The following is a 13458-nucleotide window of genomic DNA, read 5'->3' on the forward strand; positions in this document are numbered from 1 at the left end:
TGTGCTACACCTTCTAAGAACCTGCCCTTCTTCAAGGGCTGTTGTCTGCTTTCTTTGTCTTGCTGCAGGACATTCTGTCCCTTTTTGCACACATTTCATCAGTGTCCTCTTTCCTGCTGCCCCTGTTAAAGGAGCTGCCCAGGACTTTGCTCCCAGAGCCCTCTGCATTCTTATCCGCTTTCATTCATGGTCTTATTGTTCAGTGGTCATATTTTCTGCATCCGTTGCTTCTAGCAGTTGAGGAATTCCTCAATGGAAGGAGCTGCTTATTAACAATATCAGTTACCTTGGGATAGAGCATGGGATGTAGCCTTTGTATATTTGTGGACTGGCAGGAAATGTGGTCTAAATTACTAAAATTATTTCCACTAAGAGCTTAAAGTTTGACCAGTGGGTCTCTGCCAGGGTCTGTTAGTGGAGGCCTTCCTGCTGTGCTTTCCCTCCAGACTCCCCAGGGCTGGGGGGTTTGTGTCTGAGTTTTCTGATGGGAACTCAGCAGCTATGTCCTCTCTCGGCTGAGCAGAGTCTCTTGTTCACAGGTCTGTGTAAGGTCCCAACAACTGCTTCCTCCCTGGTCCCTCCCAGGTGGCAAACTCTGAGACTCACTCTCAGACTCTGGTCTGTCTAAAGTCTGAGTCCGTCCAAGCTCAGACTTCAGTGGGTGCTCAGGGTGGTACAGGTTCTTCAGCAGGGGAAATACGTTTATGTGAGCAGCCTTCCTCTTTTAGGCCAATGCAGAAGATGAAAGAGGACCGGGCAACAGAGATCCAATTCTGGGTTACAGCAGGGTGGTGTGCACTGTGGCCTGGGCTCCTCTCCTCCTGCTCCTCACTCACTGCACAGGTAGGGACAGGCCTCAAAGATGAGGGGTGGCCTCCGCCTTCCCCCTGCCCAGCATTTGTCAGCCACTTTGGCTCAAATAGGGGGATCCAACCAGCTTATCCTTGGTCCCTACCCCATCACCCATGCAGATGTATGTTTGAAGGTTCTCTCTCCCAGGCTGGACTGACTCAGCCATCTACCCTCTCTGCATCTTAGGAACTTCAGCCAGACTCACCTGCACCCTGAGCCGTGATTTCACTATTGGGGGCTACCATATATCTTGGTAACAGCAGACGCCATGGAGCCCTCCCTGGTATCTCCTAGGATTCTACTTAGACTCAGATAAGCACCAGGGTTCCAGGGTACCCAGCTATTTCTTTGGAACCAAAGATCTCTCAATTAATACAGATGTTCTGAACATCTCTGGACTGGAGCCTGAGGACGAGGCCAACCATTATCGTAAAATATGGCATGACAGTGCTAATGCTTACATGATACACTAGATCCATACAGAAATGAGACAAAACCTCCTCCACTTTCTGGGCCTGGGGCACTCACTTCTCCGGTGGCTCATGAGGTGACAACTTCTCTTGTTAGAACTTCAGCCTGGTTTTCCTGGACCCAGTAGATCCGATTGTCATATTTCCTTCGATGAAAGGTCTAGATTGCTAACATAGTCTCAATCTGTTCATGTTTTCAAAGGCCAGACTTGTTTGTTCAGAGATAAAAATGACTCAATGGAGATGTCAGAGGAGCCAAAAAAGTTGATTCCAGCTCAAGTTCCAGGAGTGACTCACAGATGCTTCTGGTCTAAATGCTTCAATCTCGGCTTCAGGTTACAAAACCAACATGCAGAAATGAATATACAAGTAATAAACTGTCAATATTTAAAAAACAAAATAATACTATTTGTAATTATATAATTGTGAAATACTTAAGGATAAATCTGAGAAAAATTGAAAGTGCTGTACATGGAAAACTACAAAACACTGAAAGAGTAATTAAACAAAACTTGAATAAATGAATAGATGTTCCTTATTTGTGGGTATAAACACTGACTTTGATTAAGATAATGATTCTTCCTAAATTTATTGATCAACAGCTTGTGTCAACAATTTCCTGATACAAAAACTAGCAAACAAAACAAGGTATTATTCACAAATAGAGACATAAAAATTCTTAAGATAATATTATAAAATAGAAATATATAAGAAATATATCAGAAATATATAAGAGAAATAAGCCGTGGATGCAAGGCTCATGCAATATTAAAAGTTGGTCAATGTAATCTACTGTATTAACAGGCTAAAGAAGAAGTAATATGATCTTATCATTTAATAAAAAAAGTATTTGACAGGATTCAATACCCATTTGTTATTAAAGTTCTCAGAGAATGAGAAAAATAGAGAGGAGTACTCTTAACTTGAAAAAGAAAAAACTACAAAACACCTACAACTAACATGATATATCAAAGTGAAATGCCAAAAAATTTTTTCCCTAGATTAGTAAACAAGGCAAGCATGTTCATTCTCACCACTGCTCTTTAATACCGTACTGGATGTTTTAGGAAAAAAAAAAAAAAAAAAAAAAAAAGGCATACGATCTAAATAGAAAAAGATACAACTGTCCTTATTTTAAGATGAAAGAATGGTCTACATACATACACACATACAGGAAGGTCACATGAAACAAGATCAATAAAGAAAGACAATTTAGATGTATATATCAGCAATGAAAATGTGAAAACTGAATTGCAGTATGATTTAAAATTATTTGAAGATGAAATATTTAGTTATAAATTTAACAAAACATTTACAGGACATCCATGCTAAAAACTGGATAATGCTGGTGAAAGTAATCAAAGTAGATCTAAATCAATAGAGAAACATAGTCTGTTCATTGATCGGAAGACTCAGTTTAGTAAAGATGTCAATTCTTCCCAAACTGATATAAAAGTTTACTTCAATTTCTATCAAAACAGGACTGTATGGTATAAACAGAGAGCCAGACACATAGATCGATGTGACAGAAGAGAGTCCAGAAACAGACCCACAAAATTTTTGATCAAGATGCAAAAGACATTTAGAGGAAGGATAGACTTTTCAACAAATGTGTTAGAGCAATTGCATATCCATTGGTGTAAATGAATCTCAACCTAAAACTCTCAACTCATAAAAATAAATCATTTACATGGAATAGACCTAACTGTGAAACATAAAATTATGCAACTTTGAGAAGAAACAAAGGAGAAAATCTTTTGGATCTAAGATTTATCTATTCTTAGGCAAGACACCACCAGCAGAATCCATAATAGAAAAATCAATAATTGGTCTTCATCAAAAATAAAACTTGTACTTTATGAAAACTCCGTTAAGGGAATAAAAAGACCAGCTACAAAGTTGCATACCACATACCTGGAATATGTAAAGAATTTTCAAAACTCAACAGTTAAAAAAACTCCCCAAAACAATCCAATTAGAAAATGTGCAAAAGACATGAATGTTATTTTACTGTAAAAGATATACAAATGTCAAGCACATGAAATGATGTTCAACATTACTAGCCATTAGGAAAATACGAATTAAGACTATGATGAGAGATCAATATATACCTATCAGAACATCTAGAGAGAAAAAAGGTGATAGTACTGGATTCTAGTGTGAATAAGGAGAAATCTGACCTCTTATACATTGCAGCTTGAAATGTAAAATTGTAAAGCCACTTTGGAAAAGAGTTTGGCAGTTTTGCAAACAAACAGACAAACAAACAAACAAGCTACATGTACATTTATTACTTGACCTTTCAAGAATTTTCTCTTTTTATTTGCTGAGTAGAATTCCATGGCATGGCTGTCCCCAAGGTTATATAACCATTCACCCATTGAAAGACATTTTAGTTGTTTCCAGTGATGGCTTATTAAAAAAAAAGGGCTGCTGTGGAAGCTCAGATACAAGTTTTTATGTGCACATATATTTTTCTTTTTCTAGGATAAATTTTCAGGAATGAACAGTCTACATGGATTGTTATAGTTTTATGTTTGGCATTTTTTCTTTCAAATTATATATAATAAAAGTAAATCTTCACTCATCTCGTGGTGGTCAGAACTTCTCTAGCAAAGGCTATGTACACCTGGTCTTGAAGGAAGAGGGGCAAGGTTAGGGCAGGAGGACCTGAAGGGCTTAAAGAAGAAGTGAGCACTTCGGTTCAGGGTTAAGTATTCTTTCGCAATTGAGACCTGAACTTGCTTTTTTATAGACCACATTAGGGATAGGGGAGGCTGGGAAGGAAATGATGGTCATACCCATAAATGTCTTTGAATGAGATACTGAAATTTTTACTTATTCTTCAAGGGGAGAGAATCTATGGGAAATTTTTAAATAGAGAGGTGCCTTAATAGGATTTTTGTGTTTGAAATATTCTTCTGACTACGGTATAAAGAATAAGATAAAGGGAGGGCAAATTCTTGGCAAAAATAACAATTTTTGCTTTCTGAACATTTTGAGGTTGAGGCTCTGAGTTCATTCTAAAGGAGTTGTTAAGAAAGAGCTTTGACCTCAGGGTTCAGGGAGCAGTAGAGGGTCATAAACTTGAAATTCAGATTGTTTAATTATCTGTCTATAAAGTATTGGTTATAGAACTAGAAGGTGATGAGTATGGACTGGATTCCATGGGTTCATGTGGAAACAGTGGAGAAGGGGATAATTGACCTCCAGGTAGTTACAAAAGGAACCACAGGGAACAGGTAGATGGTAGGACAAATTCTGGGGACAAAAGACAACTTTCATGAGTAAATAAACTGTTGAGTGCAAATTACTTGTGGGAACTGCTCACTTTTCACTTAACTAGGAGTCTGTGAGATAATCAGTTGTCAACAAGATGTTGAATATGGATCTAAAAAATCCACCATATAACCAATGAAATTTAATAGTCAACTTCTTAATGCTAATTTCTACTAAGGACCCTGGAGGGATATTTCATGAAAAAAGAGTGATGGGTGTGAGAACTCTGTGTTCACAGAAGAGGTGATTCCGCCCTGGGGAAAGTACATGAAGAATGCTCAGAAATAATTATTTGAAGGTGTGTGTGCTGGTCTGGACTTTATTCTAAACAAATATGTCATTCTGTAAACCTCATACCTGCAAAACTTGAGATCCCTTACACTCCTTTCCCTTTCCATCAGAAAAATTTATTCAGCTAATCATTAAGGAAATTAAAACACAAATCAATATATGTGAGAGCATTTGGAATCCATTTCTTCAATGTACAAGAGGAACAATAAAAGTATATATATGCAAAATCATATCTGAATGAAGGGATATGGAATGTGTTAATATTATTCATTGAGGAAGTAGGATGAGAGGTGAAACCGTCTGGAGGATTAAACAAGAAGAGTCATATTGACCATGGTTGAGGTTGGATGATGGGTGAGAAGGGGTTCCTTGGGCTGTTCTCTGTAGTTTGTATAACATCAAGAAAATCCACAATGAAAAATGCGTTTAAAAATTATATCTGTATCTGTGATAATGCTTATCTGCTCTTCTTTTAACAGATGCTCAAAGTTGCTAACATGTGTGCTTCCACCATGAGTGCAAGTGGAAGCCCATTTCCTTCCAACAGACAGAGGGGGAGCTGCTGTGGAGGCCACAGAAGGGACAGAACTCAGGGTTTCTGAGAACAGAGAAAGAGCAAGAGGAGGGGCTTCCATGTGAGTGTGGAGGGGGTGGGGCCAGACCATGAAAGGGCGTGTTAGTGGGGCTAATGTGTTAGACTTTATGCAAGAAGAATTAGGAACAACAGAGGATTTTAAGCCATTGAATGACCTTCTAAATATGGATGAGAAAGATCATTCTGAATGTTGTGAGGAGACAGTGACTTAGGGAGCAGGTGATTCTGGTCCTAGACTATTTACTAAAAATTCTAGGAGTCCGTGCCTATTTGCACTGTTAATGCAAGGGTACATGCTGAGCACATTGAGGAAATAAGGCTTTCTACCTTTGCCTATGCAGGCCTTTAAAACATCTGTAGTAGAGAGGTACCTCCAGAGGAGCAAGGGATCCCAGCCCCACACCAGGCCTCCCCGGCCCAGAATTCCTGTGCTGGAAAAAGGAGTCCTCACAAACTCTGACTGAAAATCAGTGGGGATTCCAACCATCCGGTTGAGATGGAAGGCAACTGGAAACGCAGACATCCCCTTAAAAAGTCCACGCACAAATTTACTCACTTGTAGGTACTTGCCCGGGGCTCTGGCAGAGGGACAATAGCTCTGGAGATGCCAGAGACATACAGGGACAGAGTTGTGTGACTTCAGGGCAAAGACTGGGGGGATAGCCTCCATTGTCCTTTTTAGAGCCCTCCTCCTGTGTAGCTTACAGGCAGGCACCATCTTGCCTGTGTTGAGCCCTCCCTCCAACAGGGCCAAATGTGAATCTGCATTGGCCTGGTGACTTAAGCTTGCTTCACACTAGTGATTCCCTGACAACCCGACCCACTCAACTCTCAAATTGCCAGGGGCAATTTCCTTGCAGGGCAAACAAGCCCACCCTATGCTTTAGGCAGGGGCCTCCTTCTGCAACAACCAACAGGCCTTGACACACAGGAGACACTCCTGGAGCTCCTGGCCTAGGTAATCAGGGAGATTGTGCCACTGGACCACACTGGACATAAGGCTACCGGGCTAAGACTGGGAGATGTAGCAAATCTACATAGAAATGAATGCAGAGAGGCAGCCAACTGAGAACAAAGAAATATATCCCAAATAAAAGAATAGGATAAAACTTCAGAAAAAAAGAACTAAATGAAATGGAAGCCAGCAACCCACCAGATACAGAGTTCAAAGCACTGGTTATAAGGATGCTCAATGAACTGAGGAAAAGAATAGATGATCTCAGTGAAAACTTCAACAAAGAGATAGAAAGCATACAAAAACCAATCAGAAAGGAATAATACAATAACTGAAGTGAAGAATACACTAGAAGGAATCAACAGTAGCTTAGATAAAGCAGAAGATCAAATTGTCCATTTGAAAGACAAGGTAGCAGAAAACAATCAAAACAGCAAAAAGATAAAGAGAATCAAAAAAATGAGAATAGTTTAAGGGACCTCTGGGACAACATCAAGTATAAAAATATTTGTATCATAGGGGTACCAGAAAGAGAAAAGAAAAAGGGATTGAGAACCTATTTGAGGAAGTAATGACTGAAAATTTTCATAGTCTGGTGAAGGAAAGAGACATACAAGTCCAGGAAGCACAGAGAGTCCCAAACAAGATGAACTGAAAGAGGCCCTCACCAAGACATATCATAATTAAAATGGTAAAAGTTAAAGACAAAGAGAGAATCCTAAAAGCAGTAAGAGAAAGACAATTACTTACAAGTGCACTCCCATAGAATGTCAGCTGATTTCTCAACCGAAACATCGCAGGCCAGAAGGGATTGGCAGGAAATATTCAAAATGATGAAAAATAAGGTCCTACAATCAAGACTACTCTACCCAGCAAGGCTATCATTTAAAACTGAAGGTGAGATAAAGAGCTTCTCAGACAGGAAAAAAAGCTAAAGGAATTCATCACCGCCAAGACAGTAGTACAAGAAATGTTATAGAAACTTCTTTAAGAAGAAGGGGAAGATTAAAAGAAAGAACATAAATATGAATAATAAAATGGCAATGTACTTAATCAATAATCACTTTAAATGTAAATGGATTAAATGCTCAAATCAAAAGACGTAGGATAGCTGAATGGATAAGGAAACAAGACCTATACATATGCTGTCGATAAGAGACCCACTTCAGATTGAAAGAAACACACAAACTGAAAGTAAAGGGATGGAAAAGATATTTCATACCAATGGAAATTTAAAAAATTAAATTTAAGAAATTAAATTGACTGATTACTACTAATTACTACAAAAAACTCCCAACAAACAAAGGTCCTGCACAGGATGGTCTCACAGGTGAATTTTTACAAAACATTCAAAGAATTAAAAATTGTTCTTTTCAAACTATTCCAAAAAATTCGAGAGGATGGAAGCCTCTCAAGCTTATTTTATGAGGCCATCATTACCCTAAATGTATAAAGCAAACATATTTATATATTCTTTTTTTCTAAAAAGAGAAAATTAGAGGCTGATATCACTGATGAACACAAATGCAAAAATCCTCAACAAAATATTTATAAACCAAATTCGACAATACACCAAAAAGATCATACACCATGATCAAGTTGGATCTATTCCTGGGATAAAGTTGGTACAATATCTGTAAGTCAATTAATGTGATACACCACATTAACAAACTGAAAGATAAAAATGATATGATCGTATCAATAATGCAGAAAAAGTGTTTGACAAAATCTAGCATCTATTTATGATAAACTCTCAGCAAGGTAGGAATAAAGGGAACATACCTCAACATAATAAAGGGCATATATGATAAACCTACAACTAACATCATACTCAATGGAGAAAAGTTAAGCATTTTCCTTAAAATCAGGAATAAGACAAGGATGTTCACTCTTATCACTTTTATTCAACATAGTATTGGAATTCCTAGCCACAGTAGTCAGACAAGAAAAGGAAATAAAATGCACCCAAATTGGAAAGGAAGAAGTAACACTGACATTATTTGCAGATGACATGAATTATCTGTAGAGAATCCTAAAGATTCCACCTAAAAACTGTTAGAACTGATAAATTCAGTAATGTAACATGATACAAAATTAATATTCAAAAATTGGTTACATTCTTATGCTATCATCTTATATACCAATAATATACTATCAGAAAGAGAAATTAAGAAAACCATCTCATTTACAATTGCATCAAAAATAAAAAATACCTAAGAATAAATTTAGCCAAGGAGGTAGAAGACCTGTACTTGGAAAATTAGAAATCATTAAAAAAAAAAAATTGAAGAAGATACAAATAAATGGAAACATATACTATGCTCATAGATAGGAAGAATTAACATAATTAAAATGTCCATATTTCCCAAAGCAATATACAGTTTCATTGCAACCTCTATCAAAATACCAATGGCGTTTTCAACAGAACTAGAACAAATAATCCTAAAATTTATATGGAACCATAAAATACCCCGAATAGCCATGGCAATCTTGAAAAAGAAGAACAAAGTTGAAGTTCTCATGCTACCTGATATCAAAATATACTATAAGGCTATAGTAATCAAAATGGCATGGTATTGGCATAAAAACTGACAGATCAATGGAACAGAATAGAGAACCTGGAAAAAAAAAACAAACCCACACCTATATGGTGCTTTAATCTATGACAAAGGAGGTAAGAATATATAATGGGGTAAAGACAGTCTCTTCAATAAATGATGTTGGGAAAACTGGACAGATACATGTAAAAAAATAATAAAATGGGACCACCTTCTTACACCATATACAAGAATAAACTCAAAATGAATTAAAGGCTTAAATGTAAGACCTGAAACTATAAAATTCCTAGAAAAAAACACAAGCAGTAAACTCTCTGACATTGCTTTTAGCAATATTTTTTCTGATGTATTTTCTCAAGGGAAACGGAAAAAATAAACAAACAAGACTACATCAAACTAAAAGTTTTTGCACAGCAAAGGAAACAGTCCATAAAAGGAGAAGACAATCTACTGACTGGGAGAAAATATTTGTCTATGATACAACTGATAAAGGGTTAATATCCAAAATTTACAAGGAACTCATATAACTCAACACTAAAAAACAAACAAACCAATTAAAAAGTGGGCAGGAGACCTATATGGGCATTTCTCCAAAGAGGACATACAGATGGCCAGTAGGCATTTGAAAAGATGCTCAAAGTCAGTAGTCATCAGAGGAATATAAATTAAAACCACAATAAAGTATCACATCACACCTGTCAGAATGGCTATCATCAATAAATAAAAAAAAACAAGAGTTGACGAAGATGTGGAGAAAAAGGAACCCACGTGCACTATTGGTGAGATTGTAAATTGGTACAGCCACTATGGAAAACAGTTTGGAGGTTCCTCAAAAAATTGAAAATAGAACTACTTATGATCCAGCAATTGCACTTCTGGGTAATTATCCAAACAAAGCCAAAACACTAATTTGAAAAGATATACACATCCCTATGTTCATTGAAGCATTATTTACAGTAGCCAAGATATGGAGGCAACCTAAGTGCCCATCAATAGACGACTGAATAAAGAAGTGGTACATATATACAATGGAATATTACTCAGCCATAAAAAATGAAATCTTACTATTTGCAATGACATAGATAGACCTAGAGGGTTTTATGCTAAGTGAGATAAATCAGACAGAGAAAGACAAATACCATGTTATTTTACTTATATGTGGAATCTAAAGAACAAAATAAATGAATAAACAAAATGAAAACAGACTCATAGACACAAAGAACAAACTGGTGACTGCCAGATGGGAGAGCTGTTGGGGGGCTGTGTGAAAAAGGTGAAGGGATAAAGAAGTACAAATCGATAGTTACAAAATAGTCACAGGGATGTGAAGTACAGCATAGCGAGTATAGTCAACAATCCTGTAATAACCATGTATAGTGCCAGAGGGATACTAGACTAATCAGGGGATCACTTTGTAAATTATATACATGTCTAACCACTATGCTGTACACCTGAAATTAATATAAAATAATATCGAATGTCTACTCCAATTGAAAAAAAAAGATACTCCAAAAAATAAAATGGGGCTAATAATAGTACTTAAAAACAAACAAAAAACAGCTTAAAACATATACTGATATTCCTAATAAACTGAAAATGACTAGCAAGAAACATAAGATGAGAAAATTACAATATAAACAAGTTGTATAATGCCTAGGACAAAATCCCCACAAAAATACGTGACCAATCATGCATGAAACTGCAGATTTTACTTACAAAGATAAAATTAACTCTATATTATAGTGGAAAATGTTATATAATTCATTGGTAAATGTTAGGCCTACAAAATCTATTAATTTCCCCCATGTCACTAATTCAAATTGAGTGTCTGCAAAACTTAGAAACAATTACATATCTTTTGGAATTTTTGCTGAACTGATATTTTTTGAACATACCACAGAACATTTTTATTTTCTGGAGCAACCATACTACACTGTTCCCTCAAAAGATCCCTTTGTGACATTAAAAAATAGGTGAGCTGCCCCCTGGTCTGTTTTGTGAAACCTGGCCTCATGGACACACGGGCCATTTAGCTTTTTCTAGAATCTAATGTACCGGGATGAGTGGGCTTTGGCAACTTAAGTTTTTATATATGTATATATTTATGAATCCCACAGAACAAATTCTAGGAGTGAGAAGCTACAGTGTATCAGAATCACAGTAACTGGGAACCAGACCATAATGTGAGAATGGAGGCAGTGGCTGGTGAGCTGCAGAACCCAGCTGGGTTCTCAGGAATTTGGATGATGGGGAGGTGTGTGCCCTGTGACAAGCAGGTGGCACTGTGGAACTACCCAGTGGTCCCTACACATCTGCTCAGTGAGAACCCAAAGGAGCCTGGCACTGAGAGTTGGGTCTTTTCCTCAATGATGGGACTCAGCAGCTGTGTCCTCTGGCCTGACAGAGTCCGCTGAGCAGGAACCTTTGTGTGATGACAGCAGATGCTTCCTCCCAGGGCTCTCCCAGGGGGTGAAGCCAACCTCCTGCTCCTCGGTCTGGGTGTGAGATGGGCTCCAGCACCAGGGCTCAGGAAGAGGCTGGGCGGTCACTGGATGGACACACATTTGCATGCACAGCCCCTCCTCTGGCGGAGGGTGGAGAAGAAAAGGAGGCCTGGGGCAGCCCAGCCCCACTGTGGGCTCAGGGGCTGCGTGCACCATGGCCTGGACCCCCGTCCTCCTCGTGCTCCTCTCTCAGTGCACAGGTAAGGAGAGGCCTTGGGGACCCTGGGCATGTCACAACATCACTGCCCTCTTTCTCGAAATCCTGAGAAATGTTCTCTTTTTTCTTGTGCCAGGAACAATGTTTGTCTGTGTTTGCAGGTTCCCTCTCCCAGCCTGTGCTGACTCAGCCGCCCTCCCTCTCTGCATCTCCGGGAGCAACAGCCAGACTCACCTGCACCCTGAGCAGTGGCTTCAATGTTGGCGGCTATTACATTAACTGGCACCAGCAGAAGCCAGGGAGCCCTCCCTGGTATCTCCTATACTATAAGTCAGACTCCGATAAGCACCAGGGCTCCGGGGTCCCCAGCCGCTTCTCTGGATCCAAAGACGCTTCGGCCAACGCAGGGCTTCTGCTCATCTCTGGGCTCCAGCCTGAGGACGAGGCCGACTATTACTGTGACATATGGGATGGCAACTCTAACACTAACACAGTGCTCCAGTCCCAGAAGGAAGTGAGACAAAAACCTCTGTGCTCTCCAGGCCTGTTGCGGTCACCCCTGCTGGTGTCTGTGACCAAGTCCATCTCCGTGGTGACTTGTGTTGTCAGATCTCATGCAGCACCTGCTTTCCTTGGACCAGTCGTCCTGACATTGTCACATCCTTGTCTTCAGTTTAACTTTTAGATTGATTTGTTGTCCATGTATTCTCACGGTGTTCATGTTTTCACAGGCAAAAATTCCTTATTCAGAGATAAATATCTCCTGGTAGACACAGCTGAGGATGTCAAATCCGGTTGATTCTGGTCTTGCCCAGCTCAGGGTCCAGGAGTGCCTAAGATTTGCTTGTGGTGTGAGCACTTCAAATTAATTCCATGACACAAACAACCGTCAAGCAGAAGTGAAGTTTATTGTATATACTATGAGTGAATTATAAAAATTAAAAAAATAATACCATTTAAAACAACATCAATATGAAATATTAGAGATAAATCTGAGAAAATATAAAAACCTTGAACACTAAAAATTACAAACTATTGTGAGACAATGAAATAAAATTGATTAGATCTTAGTAGTTTGTGGGTTGACATACACAATGTAGTTATGATAAAATTTTCCCAAACCGAATGAAAAACTGCCTGCAAGCTCGTTAGGTTAAAATGTCCGTGCAATGAAGGATGAGGTAGGAAAGTTCAGGAAAGAAACGGAAATAGTACCAAAAAAACCAAACCCATAAATGAAACAATCCTTCTCCAGTTTCATGAGACTTGTCCCAGAGGAGGCACAGACCAGGTGATGGGACGCTGCCCTGAGGGGTGACAGGCAGTGTGGGTGCAGCCAGCCTGGGCTGGGTGTCACGAGGCACTGAAGCTGTGCTGTCACCAGTAATGTGTACCCAGACACCTGTAATGTCACCTGTAATGTGACATGGTTGTGATTATCACCTCTATCCAATGAATGACCCTGTGACCTGTACCTTGTTTGCTGAGAATCGGGACCACAAAGGCTCTGCATGGAAGAGGGGACCATGTGATTTCAGGGACTCTGACTCCAATTGCATTTCCACCAGTTAGAAATGGAACCTGCGTCCATAGTTCCTGGGAAGACAATCTGAAGGCCCTTCTCAGATAATGAGTGTCCTCTGATAGCTGCCTCACTCAGAAAGCCCGTGGGGATGTCCCTGCCACTCATGCGGTGTCTCTTACCTGATCTTGTGGGCCTGGATATCGTGGGAAGCCAGGCCTGCTGGGGAATCTCGGATGCCCTGACCTCCACTTCCTGAGACTCGGCCCTCTCAG

At 39.2% G+C, this 13458-nt stretch overlaps 1 gene segment (V, D, J or C); it reads left to right on the top strand.

The window, feature by feature from the left end:
* Nucleotides 1-11658: 11658 nt before the first annotated feature.
* On the top strand, nt 11659-12175 carry LOC120601927 (immunoglobulin lambda variable 5-37-like; the record flags this gene model as incomplete). The annotated part of the segment is given in 2 exon segments: nt 11659-11704; nt 11823-12175. Coding segments are annotated over 2 exon segments (399 nt in total), but the record flags the coding sequence as incomplete, so codon positions are not given.
* Between the last annotated feature and the right edge of the window lie 1283 nt (nt 12176-13458).

Source organism: Pteropus medius, unplaced genomic scaffold (assembly GCF_902729225.1).
Source record: "Pteropus medius unplaced genomic scaffold, Ma_sr-lr_union100, whole genome shotgun sequence".
Classification (NCBI taxonomy): domain Eukaryota; kingdom Metazoa; phylum Chordata; class Mammalia; order Chiroptera; family Pteropodidae; genus Pteropus; species Pteropus medius.